The sequence below is a fragment of the Ovis aries genome, chromosome 12, assembly GCF_016772045.2.
Source record: "Ovis aries strain OAR_USU_Benz2616 breed Rambouillet chromosome 12, ARS-UI_Ramb_v3.0, whole genome shotgun sequence".
In the NCBI taxonomy this organism is placed as follows: domain Eukaryota; kingdom Metazoa; phylum Chordata; class Mammalia; order Artiodactyla; family Bovidae; genus Ovis; species Ovis aries.
The window spans coordinates 65,364,045-65,377,670 of NC_056065.1; the positions used below are offsets into that span (position 1 = coordinate 65,364,045).

General features: G+C 38.9%; 1 protein-coding gene across 1 annotated transcript in view; it reads right to left on the reverse strand.

Annotated features, from left to right (window-relative positions):
• NIBAN1 (niban apoptosis regulator 1) overlaps window positions 1-13,626 on the reverse strand; it is a 174,466-nt gene that overhangs the window by 100,285 nt on the left and 60,555 nt on the right. The window contains exon 2 of the mRNA XM_015099360.3: window positions 666-796. Within this exon, the coding sequence (XP_014954846.2) occupies window positions 666-796 (131 nt within the window). The remainder of the gene's footprint in view (window positions 1-665; window positions 797-13,626) is intronic.

A 13,626-nucleotide genomic window follows, 5' to 3' on the forward strand; every position in this document is an offset into this window, starting at 1 on the left:
TGGCGAGCAAACATACGTGCTAAGTTGCTTCAGTCATGTCTGACTCTTTGCGACCCTATGGACTGTAGCCTGCCAGGCTCTTCTGTCCATGAGATTCTCCAGGCAAAAATATTGAAGTGGGCTGCCATGCCCTCCTCCAGAGCATCTTCCCGAACCCATGTCTCTTGTTTCCTGCGTTGGCAGGCAGGCTCTTTACCACTAGCGCCACCTGGGAAGCCCCAGGGCCTGGCACATAGTATTAATAAATATCTGTTTAGGCTGTGGATAATTATTATAATGGAGCAAAGGAGAAAGAATAAACTACAGTTTAGAAGATAAAATCACATATGATCAATGACCAAAATAAAAATGCCAGAAGTATGAGGCATTGAAATTATGACTTTTTTTGTACTGAACTTCATCAGAGCAAGCCAGATTTCCTGACATCAAAGCATCAGTGTGGAAAAAGATGATAAAATTGAAATCATGCTTGTTTTCTTTTTCATATGGATTGCACCATCAACAAGAAATCATATGTTCTAACTTCCAGGCAAATAGTTTTTTGAGCATGATTTGAGAACAGATTTTTAAAACTGTCACACAAATTATTGTTTATTTCAGAAATATCATGAGCTATAAACCATTCTTAGTGGGAGAAATATGGAAACCAAATGTCCATGGGTTACCTTGGTCTTCAAAAACTGTGATGTTAAATCTCTTTGCTGTTCTACTTCACTGCGTACATGGTTGCAGAAAGCCACAGAGTACTGGCGACTGTAGTAGGGACTGAAGTTTTTGATGGCTGCCTCAGTTTTCCCTGAAAAAATATGAAAATTAGAATTAGAAATTTATCATCTGTCACAGAATAGACATCTCTCCATAATTCTATAAATACCCCCTAAAGGTTCCCCACATCTCTGCTTTCTAGGGATTTGTTATTTCCACACAGTTCCTGAGAACTTGGATGCCTTTATTGATTCCTCCCTTCTGGCATCACCCTGAGTGACTTCAAGGTCCCTGAGGACCATCTATCCAGTAAGCAACTTGCTCCACTTTATATAACAGTCCATCGTCATGACCATAAATGCAACCATCCTCCTAGTTCTACAAGCACCCTGCCACCTCACCCTGTCCTCACCTTCACCTTGCTCTTCATTATCCTCTACTTTAAGTCATTCAACGTCTCCTGCACAGCAATGCCACGGTCCCAGGGTCCACCATTTCAGCTCTGGACACACATCACTCCCATTTTTTCCCCCCAGATCCTGAGGCTCCACTTGTAGTCCTGCGGATCCACAGCCCTGGATAAAATCAACAAACTATTTCTTCTAGTTTTGCTCCTATGTCTCTGGTCTAAAAGTTTTTTTGTGATTCAAAGAATTATAAAATTACCATGGGGCAGCTTTTGGCTTAGGAATCTCGAGAGCTGAATTCTGGTCCCAATTCTAGAAGACAGAGAAGTGAACCAGTGGTATGACCTTGGGTGTCACTCATTCTCTCTGGGCTCCAGTGTTCTAACTATAAAAGAAGGCGCTCACTAGTCCCCACTTTTCTTGGAATCTACGTGACAGTGAAATATAACCGTGGAAGTACAGCTGCCTGACAACTAAGACTGATAACTGCAATATGATCTCTCAGCACCAGAAGAAAATAAAGCTGAAGATTAATCATGTCGGGGGCACCGGGGGGAGGTTGAGGACTGGAGATGGAGGGAGAGGCAGAGTTAGGCACTGGAATGCTCTTGAGCTTTTCCAACCTGGGCAACCAAACTGCAGGAAAGGAGAAGGAAAAATAGGGGAGGAAGGCCAAAGGAGCATTCTGAAGCAGATGAGAAATCCTCACAACGTTTCAAGCACTTCCCACTGAGAACAGAAATAAATACAGGTCCCACTGACTGTGTTCACCAGCTGTTAGTCCTTGGAATGAAATGTTAGTTTGAGAAAAGTAAATCTGATATAATATTCCAAAATATTTTAAAATGTTTTCATGGGAACTTGGTATAATTTTTGTTTTCAAATTTGATATAGTCAACAGAGAAATATTAAAACATACAGGCAACATTTGTTTAGAGCTATTATGCATGTAAAATTTCAAAACTAAGTGAAGGGTTATAACCACATAGATAAAGATACTCAATATGAGAACTGTGAATCCACCCTTGCCAACTTCTATGCCTATGGAATCATTGCCCCAAACACCCACAAGTGTATGAGTTGTTCAGTCGCTCAGTCATGTCCAACTCTGTGACCCCATGATGGCAGGACACTAGACTTCTCTTGTCCTTCACCATCTCCCGGAGCTTGCTCAAACTCATTCTCTCTATATGGAAAGGCCTACTGTAGCCCAGGCATTTAGGTCTCATAATATATATGAGGTAAAGGGGAATTCTCACTTATTCCCTCAATAAAATGACATTTTCTGGTTGTATTCATGAGTTTTAATAATTACTACTTGTAAGGTGCTTTGAGACCTACTAATAATAGGTTCTGTAGAAATGCAAATAAAAGCTCCTATAATTTGAATCAGGCATGCTTTTCCTTGCTCTGTGAGTTTATGGTATTACTATTAATCAGTATTTGCATAATACTCTCATATGCTCAGGCTTTTAAGTATCTAATTGGTCATTATTTTATTAGCTTTTATGCAGTACATAAGAAGGAAAATTCTATATACTTGTCTATAATTTCCTTGTATAGGCGTGGGGCATCTTTGAGAATTCCCACAATGAGGATGTCTCACCTCACTGAAACGTATAAATGAATAACAAAAGCTGCCCATTAGGTCCAAGTAACCACTGTTTAGTCTAGCAGAAGAACAGCTGGTTAATTTCTGATGTGAATTTTTGTACGCTTGCAAGCACTTGGATTTAAATAAAAGGAGATGGATGTCATTGTATGATGAGTTCTACAGAACCTTGAAACCTGATATCCTGCCACATCACCAAACCTCCCTCAAGGATGTTCTGTTTCTACAGAGATGCTACAATGCCTCTGCTCCCTTCCAACACAGGAGAAAAACACTTCTGCGACTTGAATATCTACAGATGAAGGAGGGAGTACTCATAAAAAAGGGATCACAGCTTTCGAGGGTAATTAACCTAATGATTCTCCAAATGTGAACAAAACAGCTAATAACATCACAAATTCTAGGAGGAAAATATAAGCTATTCCCAAAATGTATCTAGATTTTAGATTCAGCTGATCTAAACCCAAATAAAAGAATGCCTGGTGTAGGGATCTTGACAATTTGGGAAAAGCCTAGAGTTGGGGCAAAATGACACTGTAGTTAGGAGGATGGATTCTGGAGTTAGATAAGGGATGAATCGCATCTCTGCTACTTACTAGTAGTAAGAATTCATACCAGTTTCTTCCCCTCGTATAAAATGAAGCCGGTAAGAGTAGCATTCTCATGAATTGAGGTGTTATATTACTCAACCATTAAACATGAAATATTGCCATTTGTAAGAATGCATCTGGAACTAGAGAATATTATGCTTAGTGAAATGTCAGGCTGACAAATACTGTATGATACCACTTATATGTGGAATCTAAAAAGTAAACAGATGAATGTATATGCAAAACAGAAATAGACTCACAGATATAAAACACAAGCTTGTGGTTGTCAAAGGAGAGAGGGAAAGGGAAATGACAAATTAGGGGTATGGAATTAATAGCTACAAACCACTATATGTAAAATAGATAAGCAACAAGGATATACTGTATAGCAGAGTGAATTATACCCATTATCTTATAATAACCTATAATGGAATATAATCTGCAAAAATACTGAATCACTTTACTGCACACCTGAAACTAATATAACATTGTAAATCAGCTATACTTCGATTTAAAAACAAGAGTAACAATCTCACGGTGTGGTTGTAATTACATGAAATAACACAGTGAAGTGCTCAGCACTGCATCTGGCACATAGAAAGGGCTCAGTAATCCCTAGTAATTATATTGATGATGAAGAACTCAAGCTAACCACCCGGGGAAGGTCCTTAAGCCGAACCAAGGAATGAAGAAGTCAAAAGCAAGTTGTCTACCGTAACTCTTTCACTAGGACCTGCCCTGTTGCTTACAAAACCACTATCCTACTCACTGAAAGCTCAGGACAAACATAACCTACATTTTCACAGATGTTTTAGGAACACTTCCTAGCATGTAAGAGGCTCTCAGTACAACCTGAATTAAAATCAACTAAATCAAACATTAGCCTTAAGGAGCCAAAGTGAAAAGGCAAGTTAGTATATGTATTACACTGAGTTCCCCGCTCTGAGCCTAAATTTTTTAAGTTGAAATTTAGTTTATTTACAATGTCGATTATTGCTGTACAGAAAAGTGATTCAGTTATACATATACTGTTGTTGGGCTGTTCAGTCACTAAGTCATGTCCAACTTTTTGCAATCTCATGGACTGCAGCATGCCAGGCTTCCCAGTGTTTCATTATCTTCCGGAGTTTGCTCAAATTCATGTCCGAGTCACTAATGCCATCTAGCCATCTCATCCTCTGCCACCTTCTTCACCTTTTGCCTTCAATCTTTCCCAGCATCAGGGTCTTTTCCAATGAGTTGGCTCTTGACATCAGGTGGCCACAGTGTTGGAGCTTCAACTTCAGCATCAGTCCTTTCAGTGAATGTTCAGGACTGATTTCACTTAGGACTGACCAGTGTGATCTCCTTCCTGTCCAAGGGACTCTCAAGAGTCCTCTCCATCACCACAACTGGAAAGCATCAATTCTTTGGTGCTCAGCCTTCTTTATGTCCAACTCTCACTTCTGTACATGACTACTGGAAAAACCATAGCTTTGACTATATGGGCCTTTGTCGGCAAAGTGATGTCTTTGTTTTTAAATACACTGTCTGGGTTTGTCATAGCTTTCCTTCCAAGGAGCATCTTTTAATTTCATGGCTGCATACATTCTTTTTATTTTTTTTTTCCATTATGGTTTATCATAGGATATTGAACATAGTTCTCTCTGCCCTACAGTAGGACCTTACAGCTTATTCATTCCATATATAAAAGTCTACATCTATTAACCCCGACCTCCCACTCCATCCCTTTCCCAAGCACCTTCCCCTTGGCAACCACCAATCACTACTCTATGTCTGTGATTCTGCTTCCATTTCATAAATAGGTTCACTTGTCTTATTTTAGATTTCACATATAAGTGATATTGTATGTTATTTGTCTTCCTCTTTCTGATTTATTTCACCTAGCATGATAATCTCTAGGTCCATCCACTTTGCAGCAAATGACATTATTTCATTCTTTTTAATGGCTGAGTAATACTCCATCATATAGCCGTACTGTATTTTTATCCATTCATCTGTCAATTATATTCCCACCAACAGTATATAGGAGGGTTCCCTTTATCTCCACATCCTCTCAAGCATTTGTTATTTGTAGACTGTTTAACAATGGTCATTCTGACTGGTGTGAGGTGGCACCTCTTTGTAGTTTTGACTTGCATTTCTCTAATAATTAGAGAAATGTTGAGTATCTTCATGTGTCTATTGGCCATCTGTATGTCTTCTTTAGAGAAATGCTTATTTAGGTCTTCTGCCCATTTTGGGGTAAGACTGTCTATTTTCTCATTGTTGAATTGTATGAGCTATTTGTATATTTTGGAAATTAAACACTTGTCAGTGGCATCGTTTGAAATATTTTCTCCCATTCTGTAGGTTGTCTTTTTGCTTTGTTTATGGTTTGCTTTGCTGTGCAAAGGTTTGCAACTTTGATTAGGTCCTGTTTGTTTATTTTTGGTTTTATTTGTATTGCTTTGGGGCTTCCCAGGTGGCACAGTGGTAAAGAATCTGCCTGCCAATGCAGGAGACACAAGAGACACTGGTTCAATCCCTGGGTCCAGAAGATCCCCTGGAGAAGAAATTAGCAACCCACTCCAGTATTCTTGCCTAGAAAATTCCATGGACAGAGGAGCCTGGTGGGCTACAGTCGGACTTGCAGAGTCGGACACAACTGAGCAACTGAGCGCAAGAAAACATTGGTATGATTTATGTCAGAGAAGGTTTTGCCTATGTCCTCTTCCAGTAGTTTTAGGGTATCATGTCTTATATTTAAGTCTTCAGCTATTTTGAGTTTGATTTTTGTGAATGGTGAGAGGGTGTGTTCTAACTCCGTTGATTTACATGCAGCAGTCCAATTGTCCCAGCAGCACCTGATGAAGAAACTATCTTTTCCCTAGTGTATCTTCTTGCCTCCTTTGTTAAAACTTAACTGACCATAGGTGTGTGGGTTTCTTTCTGGACTCTATATTCTGCTCCATTGATTCATTTGTCTGTTTCTGTTCTAATACCACACTGTTTTGATTACTGTAGCTTAGTAGTATTTTCTGAAGTCTGGGAGGGTTATGCCTCCTGATTTTTCCTTTTTTGTCGAGGATTGCCTTGGCAATTCTGGGTCTTTTATGGTTCCATATGAATTTTAGGATTATTTCTTCTAGTTCTGTGAAAAATGTGTGAGCCTCAATTTTGTCACCTATAAAATGGGGATTATAAGACACTCATTTTCACAGTGCTTTATAAGTATTCAATGGGATGTTCTGCAGGTTAAAAAGTACCTAGAGCAGTATCAGACACTTTAGATACTCAATAAATTTTGACTATTATTACTATTAATTAATATCCCATCATAAGGGCATTCAAATAAGTGGATCAGCCCACAGGTACCACACAAAATAATTTCTGCTTAACCCAGGTTGTTTCCACAGTTCTCAAGATTCTTGAGTATTGAATTACCTTTCTCTCCACCCTCTGCAATTTAGTATCATATTCTCTCGCCTAAATTGTTTTTGAAACACACTGCCAGGTATTTCTCTAAAAGGAAGTTACTCAATAATATAAAGACTATAACCACAAAGGGTTTCTTCCACATTTTCTTGTACCAGCATTTTGGGCACAGGCATATTTCTTTTAATCCTACTTAAGTATTACAGCCTGTGCTGGGTCTTGGGCTGGTACAATTTACTTGACCAGGCTGGTCTTAATACCCTTCAGGGTAATCATCACTGAAGTTAAAAGAAACCTCCATGAGAGCTCTGTCCACAACACTTAGCTTCAGTTCAACTTTGTAAAAGTAAGAAAAGTATCTTCTGGCCCTTTTAAAAGCATCTGAATTCATACAGGTTCAAAACTCAGCACTATTATTTGATTCCTTTTCCTTGCTCCCATATTCAGTCATCAGATCTTGTCACTTCTATTTTCATAATATTTCTTGAATCCACCTCCTTTTCCCCATCCCAACCACCACACCTTCAATCAAGTCTTTATTATATTGCAAAAAACACTGTACAAGTGTCTTAATCTGCTCTATCTCAAGATCTCAGCACAGCAAAAAACAAACAGACAAAAAAACTTTTGTAGCTCTTAGTTCTAAAAGAGGAACAAAAAAGTCAAAACCAGAGTGGGGTGGGGGGAAATGCCACTGCTAATACATAGATCCTGGAGGATTACAGGAAATAGCCAAAGCTTGGTCCCTATTGCAAAAGGCAAGATGCTGGGAAGTGGCCAGAATGAGTCTGGAGTCGATGGAACAGAACAGGAGAGGCTGAATCCTATCTGGCCTCCATGGTCCCATTCAAGAGAAAGCTGACATGAGTTGTCAAGGCCCAAATATTAAAGTAGGGAACTGTCCTTCAGAACCAAGTCTTGCCTTTAATTTTCCCAGGCAACTCTTTTGAAAGCCTTAAGGGGCACACCTCATAGTCATAGGCCATAATCCTCTGTATCCTGGCTTGACAAGTTTCATTTGACATGTTGTTGCAAGACCGTGTTAATTCCTTCGTAAAAACCTTCAACAGTTCCCCATTGCCTAGAAGAGTAACCACCGAGACTGGCACCAAAGGCCCTGTGATCTGGCTCCAGCTCTCTTTTACTTCCCACCTCTCCTACTCAAACTAACGCTTCTCAACCCCAGTACATGGCCATGCCTTCACCCCTCCTTTCTCCCTTACTTCAAGCCCAGGTGGCAAGCCCAACCCAAGAAGAAAAATTTCTGGCTCTCCCCAGCTGGAAACACTCACCTTCTTTTGTATTGTCCCCAAAATACACCACTTTTGCTACAGCTGTTTAAATATAGCTTATCTCTCCTCCAAGTATATACTTTTATTTGTGCACTCAGCAGATATTTGCTGAATGAATGAAAGAATAGCGAAGTAAATATTTGAGAAAAGTAAATTACAGTGCACCATAGTCATGAAATCCATGCCAGTACCCTGAGAAAGGAGTAAGGTCCAGTCCTCAGTTTGACTACTTATTATTAAAAATATGTATTCTCACACAAGCTTCCTGGGTCAGGAAGGTTACCTGGAGTAGGAAACAGCCACCTATTCCAGTGTTCTTGCCTAGGAAATCTCATGGACAGAGGAGCCTGGCAGGGCTCCATGGGACTGCAAAGAGTTGGACATGACTGAACACACACACATGCATGCACACACACACAAACACACACGTACTCTTACACAGCATGCAATCCATGAGGGGCCCTCGGTTAGCCAGCAGCAACCTTTTCCAGTTGTTGGGTCTGGTCAACGGAGTGAGTCACAGAGGAAAAGGACACACGTGAAGAATTGCTGAAACAGAAAGAGCAGAAGCAGGAGCAGGGGGAGGATTATGGAGATGTCAACACTGACCAGGAAAGCGTTGACGAGGAAGGTGATTAAACAAAGGCTCAGACACGTCCCCTCCTGAAGAGGCCCGCAAGGCACTACCTGAGGAGTCTCAAGCAGCTGAGCAGTCTACACCATCTTCGTCTTGGAAAAAATGACTGAAGAGAAAGATAGTGCTTGTGACTTCAGTGCAGATCACGTTTAATAAATCCTGTCCTTCTGTAAGGGATTTTTTTGTTGGTGATATATTCATTATATCAACCATATATAATGATATATTCGTTTAAAAGAATCAAGCGACTTTTAAAAACTGCACTCTTATAGCATAATTCTTTTGTTTAAAATCTGGCTCTTATGGGTTAATTCTGTTTAAGCTTTTAAATCAGTTTTGTCCCTGAAATTATATACGGGGAATTACGTGAAAACAAAAGCTCTTCTTGGTTTTTGTGTTTTTATTGACCAGTTTATAGAAATGGGAAATATACAAGGGCCTAGATAAGACTTTTATGAAGTCTGAGGAGCCTGACAGATTTGTATATATTCTCATTCTAGAAGGTTCTTTATCAACATTCTAGTCTTGAAGTAGTTTATCTCAATTCTACCCTTTATCAATAGCTTTCTTCCTTGAAAGATAATTATTTCTTGTGGATTATTCCTAGTTCCTCCATCATTCCCAGGATCAAAACAACTATGGCATATTAAAATATCTTCTCTGAAATATTCATATTCCATCCTGTTTCAATTACTTTGAGAAAAGTAGCTCAGGAGTTACAGTAAGATACAGAAATTCCAAACATTACTTTTGCTATATCTCCTTCTTACCTTTTTTCAATTATTTTTTAAATAGTTGAGATTATAACGTTTTACATTTAGTTTTATTTACTTAACATTTCACCTTTGGTTTTTTTCTATATTACCCTCCCAAATCACAATTTTCAGTGTTACATTTCTATTGTTACTTGAAACAGAAAAATACAGAAATTTAAAAAAATAATAATAAGTTCCTATGAACAAGGTGGCTATATCCTGGAAACTGAGGCAAATTCAGGAATGAGAAAAGGGTTAACTAGGTCTTTGGCAAACTTTTGTAAGATCTGTTGAGGTTTCAGGTGAAGATTAATTTGGGAGAATGAGAAAAGTCCCTCTGAAAATAAAATATTTTTAATATTTATAAAACAGAGTATAATAATATCTAGTATTTGCCCCAGAGTTTCTCAGATTATAAAAGTTTAAAATACTAATGAGTTATAACATCTGCTTTAGTTTCAGGTTTCAAAGCACCATCACTTTGCACCGTAGGGTGAAGAAATCAGAAATCCCAATTCACAATGCAAGGTGCAAAAAGCTAATTACACAGAATAATGCCCAAGGACTCTCTCTTTCTTCTAGGAAATGCCTTAGAGAATTGGGATAAATTGGATTCTCCATAATGGAACTAAATGACGTTTTATCTTTTAAGCACATTTATTATTGGAACTTGAGTGAAAGGTTTTCTTAGACTCGAATACAAAAATTCTTCACGGGCAGCGTTGATGCCAGCAGGTCCCTGTACCCTACCTGGCAGAAACTCTACTCTGAGTTAGAAATGAGACGCATAAACTAACTTAAGTTCTCTGTGATTCGCTGCAGGTATTCAGAAGAGAAACATATTTGCATTCTCAAGAGCTTATATTAAACATATGATTCTTGCTAGGACCCTCCCCAGACTATGGATAGAAAGCAGATGTACTTAGGAACAAATAACAGAATAGTTTCCTCATTTCCAAAACTGACACTCATAGAAATTCTAAATTCTGAGTGTACTTGCCCTTGGATTGTTAAAGACTCTCACCTTTTTTTTTTCCAATCCCTATTCTAAAAGCCCTCACCATTTCTTTAATATGGCCACAAAGCTTAGCCCATTAAGGGCATTCAATGAATCCACATGTATAAACAGATGCTGGATAAGGGGTCAGGCACCAACACCAGTTGGTGAGGCAGAAGTGAAAGCAGTATTTTTTACAAATGATCACAGCCACTGAACTAAATTAAGGTTTCCACGTGCACTGTATAGTTAGTAGAACAATACTATTTAGTAGAACAATACCTCAACAGGTTAGTATGAGAGAAATGAGAGGGGCTATCTATGGGAGGAAAGTGAAAGTGAAGTCGCTCAGTCATGTCTGACTCTTTGCGACCTCATGGACTCTAGCCCACCAGGTTCCTCTGTCCATGGAATTTTTCAGGCAAGAATACTGGAGTGGGTTGCCATTTCCTTCTCCAGAGTATCTTTCTAACTCAGGGATTGAACCTGGGTCTCCTGCATTGCAGGCAGATGCTTTACCATCTGAGCCACCATGGAAGCCCTTAACACTACCATTTTAAAAGTTACAATCGCCCACTACCTTACTCTATGGAAAAATAAAGCCCTACTGTAGTCAGCTATTCCAGAGAATAGCTTTTGAGAACTGTAGGATCTTAAGTCTGGTCTCCTCTTTTTTAGAGAAAGAAACCAATCATAGTGTTAGAAAAATAAATATATGCCCATACTTGTAAGCACACATTTTTTTTTTAACCATAATTAGATGGACGATAACTTTAAATTTTCTTCCATTTCATTTGGGAAAAGCGCTTGGAAATTTTCAAGATTATTTTCCCATTACTTCACAGCATGCCTCCAATTTCTTCATGACACATTTGATGAGAACAAATCTTGTTTATTTTGCCACTTCTCTAAACTATCTAATCTCCCCTAAGGAAGTTGCAGATTGGCCATTTTTTTTTTTTTTAACAAAAAGGAGAGGAAAGAGTGTGAAAAAGAATACTAAGCCAATCTGACCCAGCTACTTTTTCAGAAAGCATCACAAAATTATGAATTTAGGAAGAATACTAATATTTCACCCATTAAACAACCCTAAAGAAAATATAAAATAAAAATGCAGAAACCAAAAAAATGAAAATTCCCTTTGCTCCTTTTGAGTCTAATTATGGTTATTAATTTTATGCACATATTTTATCAGAGGCTCTCAGATTATTCCCAAATCCTAAAAATAATAGTTTCTTTGAGACTTCAACCATACAAATAAACACAGCATGCACATTAAAAAAAGTCAGGCAACAAGCTTAGGAATCACTAAGTGATTCCCCTTCCACAAGGTTCTCTGGTGTCTTGTCCAGATTCTGTTTTATTTTCCTAACTATATCCTTTATTTTTTATTTTATTCCACTTTTCTTCTTCCTGCACAGAATGATTTTTGCCTGAAATGCCTTCTGTTACAGATTTAACTTCTCTTCAAGAATCTATGCCAATAATGTAAAATAAGATGGTAGAAAACTATGTCTGAGACACAGATACACTTGCGTTTTGTTAGTCTGAAAAGATAGGTAACAATAAGGAGTGGACTCTGCTAGGAAATTAAAGGTGGCCTTGGTAGGTTTGGGAAAGTTCGGCAAAACTTTGCAAACTCTTCAACATTTTCAACATTCATGACTTTTTGAAACTATTTACAAGGCAGATAAAGTACTCATTAGGGAAAATTATTTTACCATGCTCTTTCTTAACCTCACATGAATTTCAAAACTGCCAAAATGGTTCTGACTCCTGTCCACTTGATTCAGTCAAGCATTGGGTCCTCGGAATACAATTTTCTTGATGATAGCTCAAACACTTCCAATTTTGCTTTTTTGCCAACCTAACGATTGCCAGCCAGTGTATCAGTTAATCACTAAATTTGTACATCAGTGAAAAATTAACTGAAAGCTATTGCATGTGATACTCTAAAAACAGAAACAGAAAAACTCCACCAAAAACCCCAACAGTACTATTGAGATTGCACCAGGTTATATCTTTTTAGTACTAGGTTATTTAAATCACCCATTTTTCTATGGGAATTGCTCTTCCATAAAGTGAGTTCTCATGGTGCTTAATAAACATGGTTCAGTTCAGTTCAGTTCAGTCGCTCAGTCGTGTCCGACTCTTTGCGACCCCATGAATCGCAGCACGCCAGGCCTCACTGTCCATCACCAACTCCCAGAGTTCACTCAGATTCACGTCCATCGAGTCAGTGATGCCATCCAGCCATCTCATCCTCTGTCGCCCCCTTCTTCTCCTGTCCCCAATCCCTCCCAGCCAATGAGTCAACTCTTCTCATGAGGTGGCCAAAGTACTGGAGTTTCAGCTTTAGCATCATTCCTTCCAAAGAAATCCCAGGGTTGATCTCCTCCAGAATGGACTGGTTGGATCTCCTTGCAGTCCAAGGGACTCTCAAGAGCCTTCTCCAACACCACAGTTCAAAAGCATCAATTCTTCAGCACTCAGTCTTCTTCACAGTCCAACTCTCACATCCATACATGACTACTGGAAAAACCATAGCATTGGCTAGACGGACCTTAGTCGGCAAAGTAATGTCTCTGCTTTTGAATATGCTATCTAGGTTGGTCATAACTTTTCTTCCAAGGAGTAAGCGTCTTTTAATTTCATGGCTGTTGTCACCATCTGCAGTGATTTTGGAGCCCCCAAAAATAAAGTCTGACACTGTTTCCACTGTCTCCCCATCCATTTCCCATGAGGTGATGGGACCAGATGCCATGATCTTTGTTTTCTGAATGTTGAGCTTTAAGCCAACTTTTTCACTCTCTTTCACTTTCATCAAGAGGCTTTTTAGTTCCTCTTCACTTTCTGCCATAAGGGTGGTATTATCTGCATATCTGAGGTTATTGATATTTCTCCCGGAAATCTTGATTCCAGATTGTGTTTCTTCCAGTCCAGCGTTTCTCAATAAACATGGTAGAACCTTATAAAATTAGTTCTGCTTGGAGGCCAAGCCTCACAGGTAATTCACTTGTTCTAAACTAGCATTACATGCACCAATGGGATGAAATATAACATAAAACTGTAGATTAACTGAGACTACCTTTCACCCAACAAAAGGGATTTGAGTTCATCTGGACAGTAGTACAGACATGCCAAGGTCAAGCACATTTTGACTTCCATACATTGATGAAAAGACCAAAGGTTACAGACTTCTAGAGGTGCATGG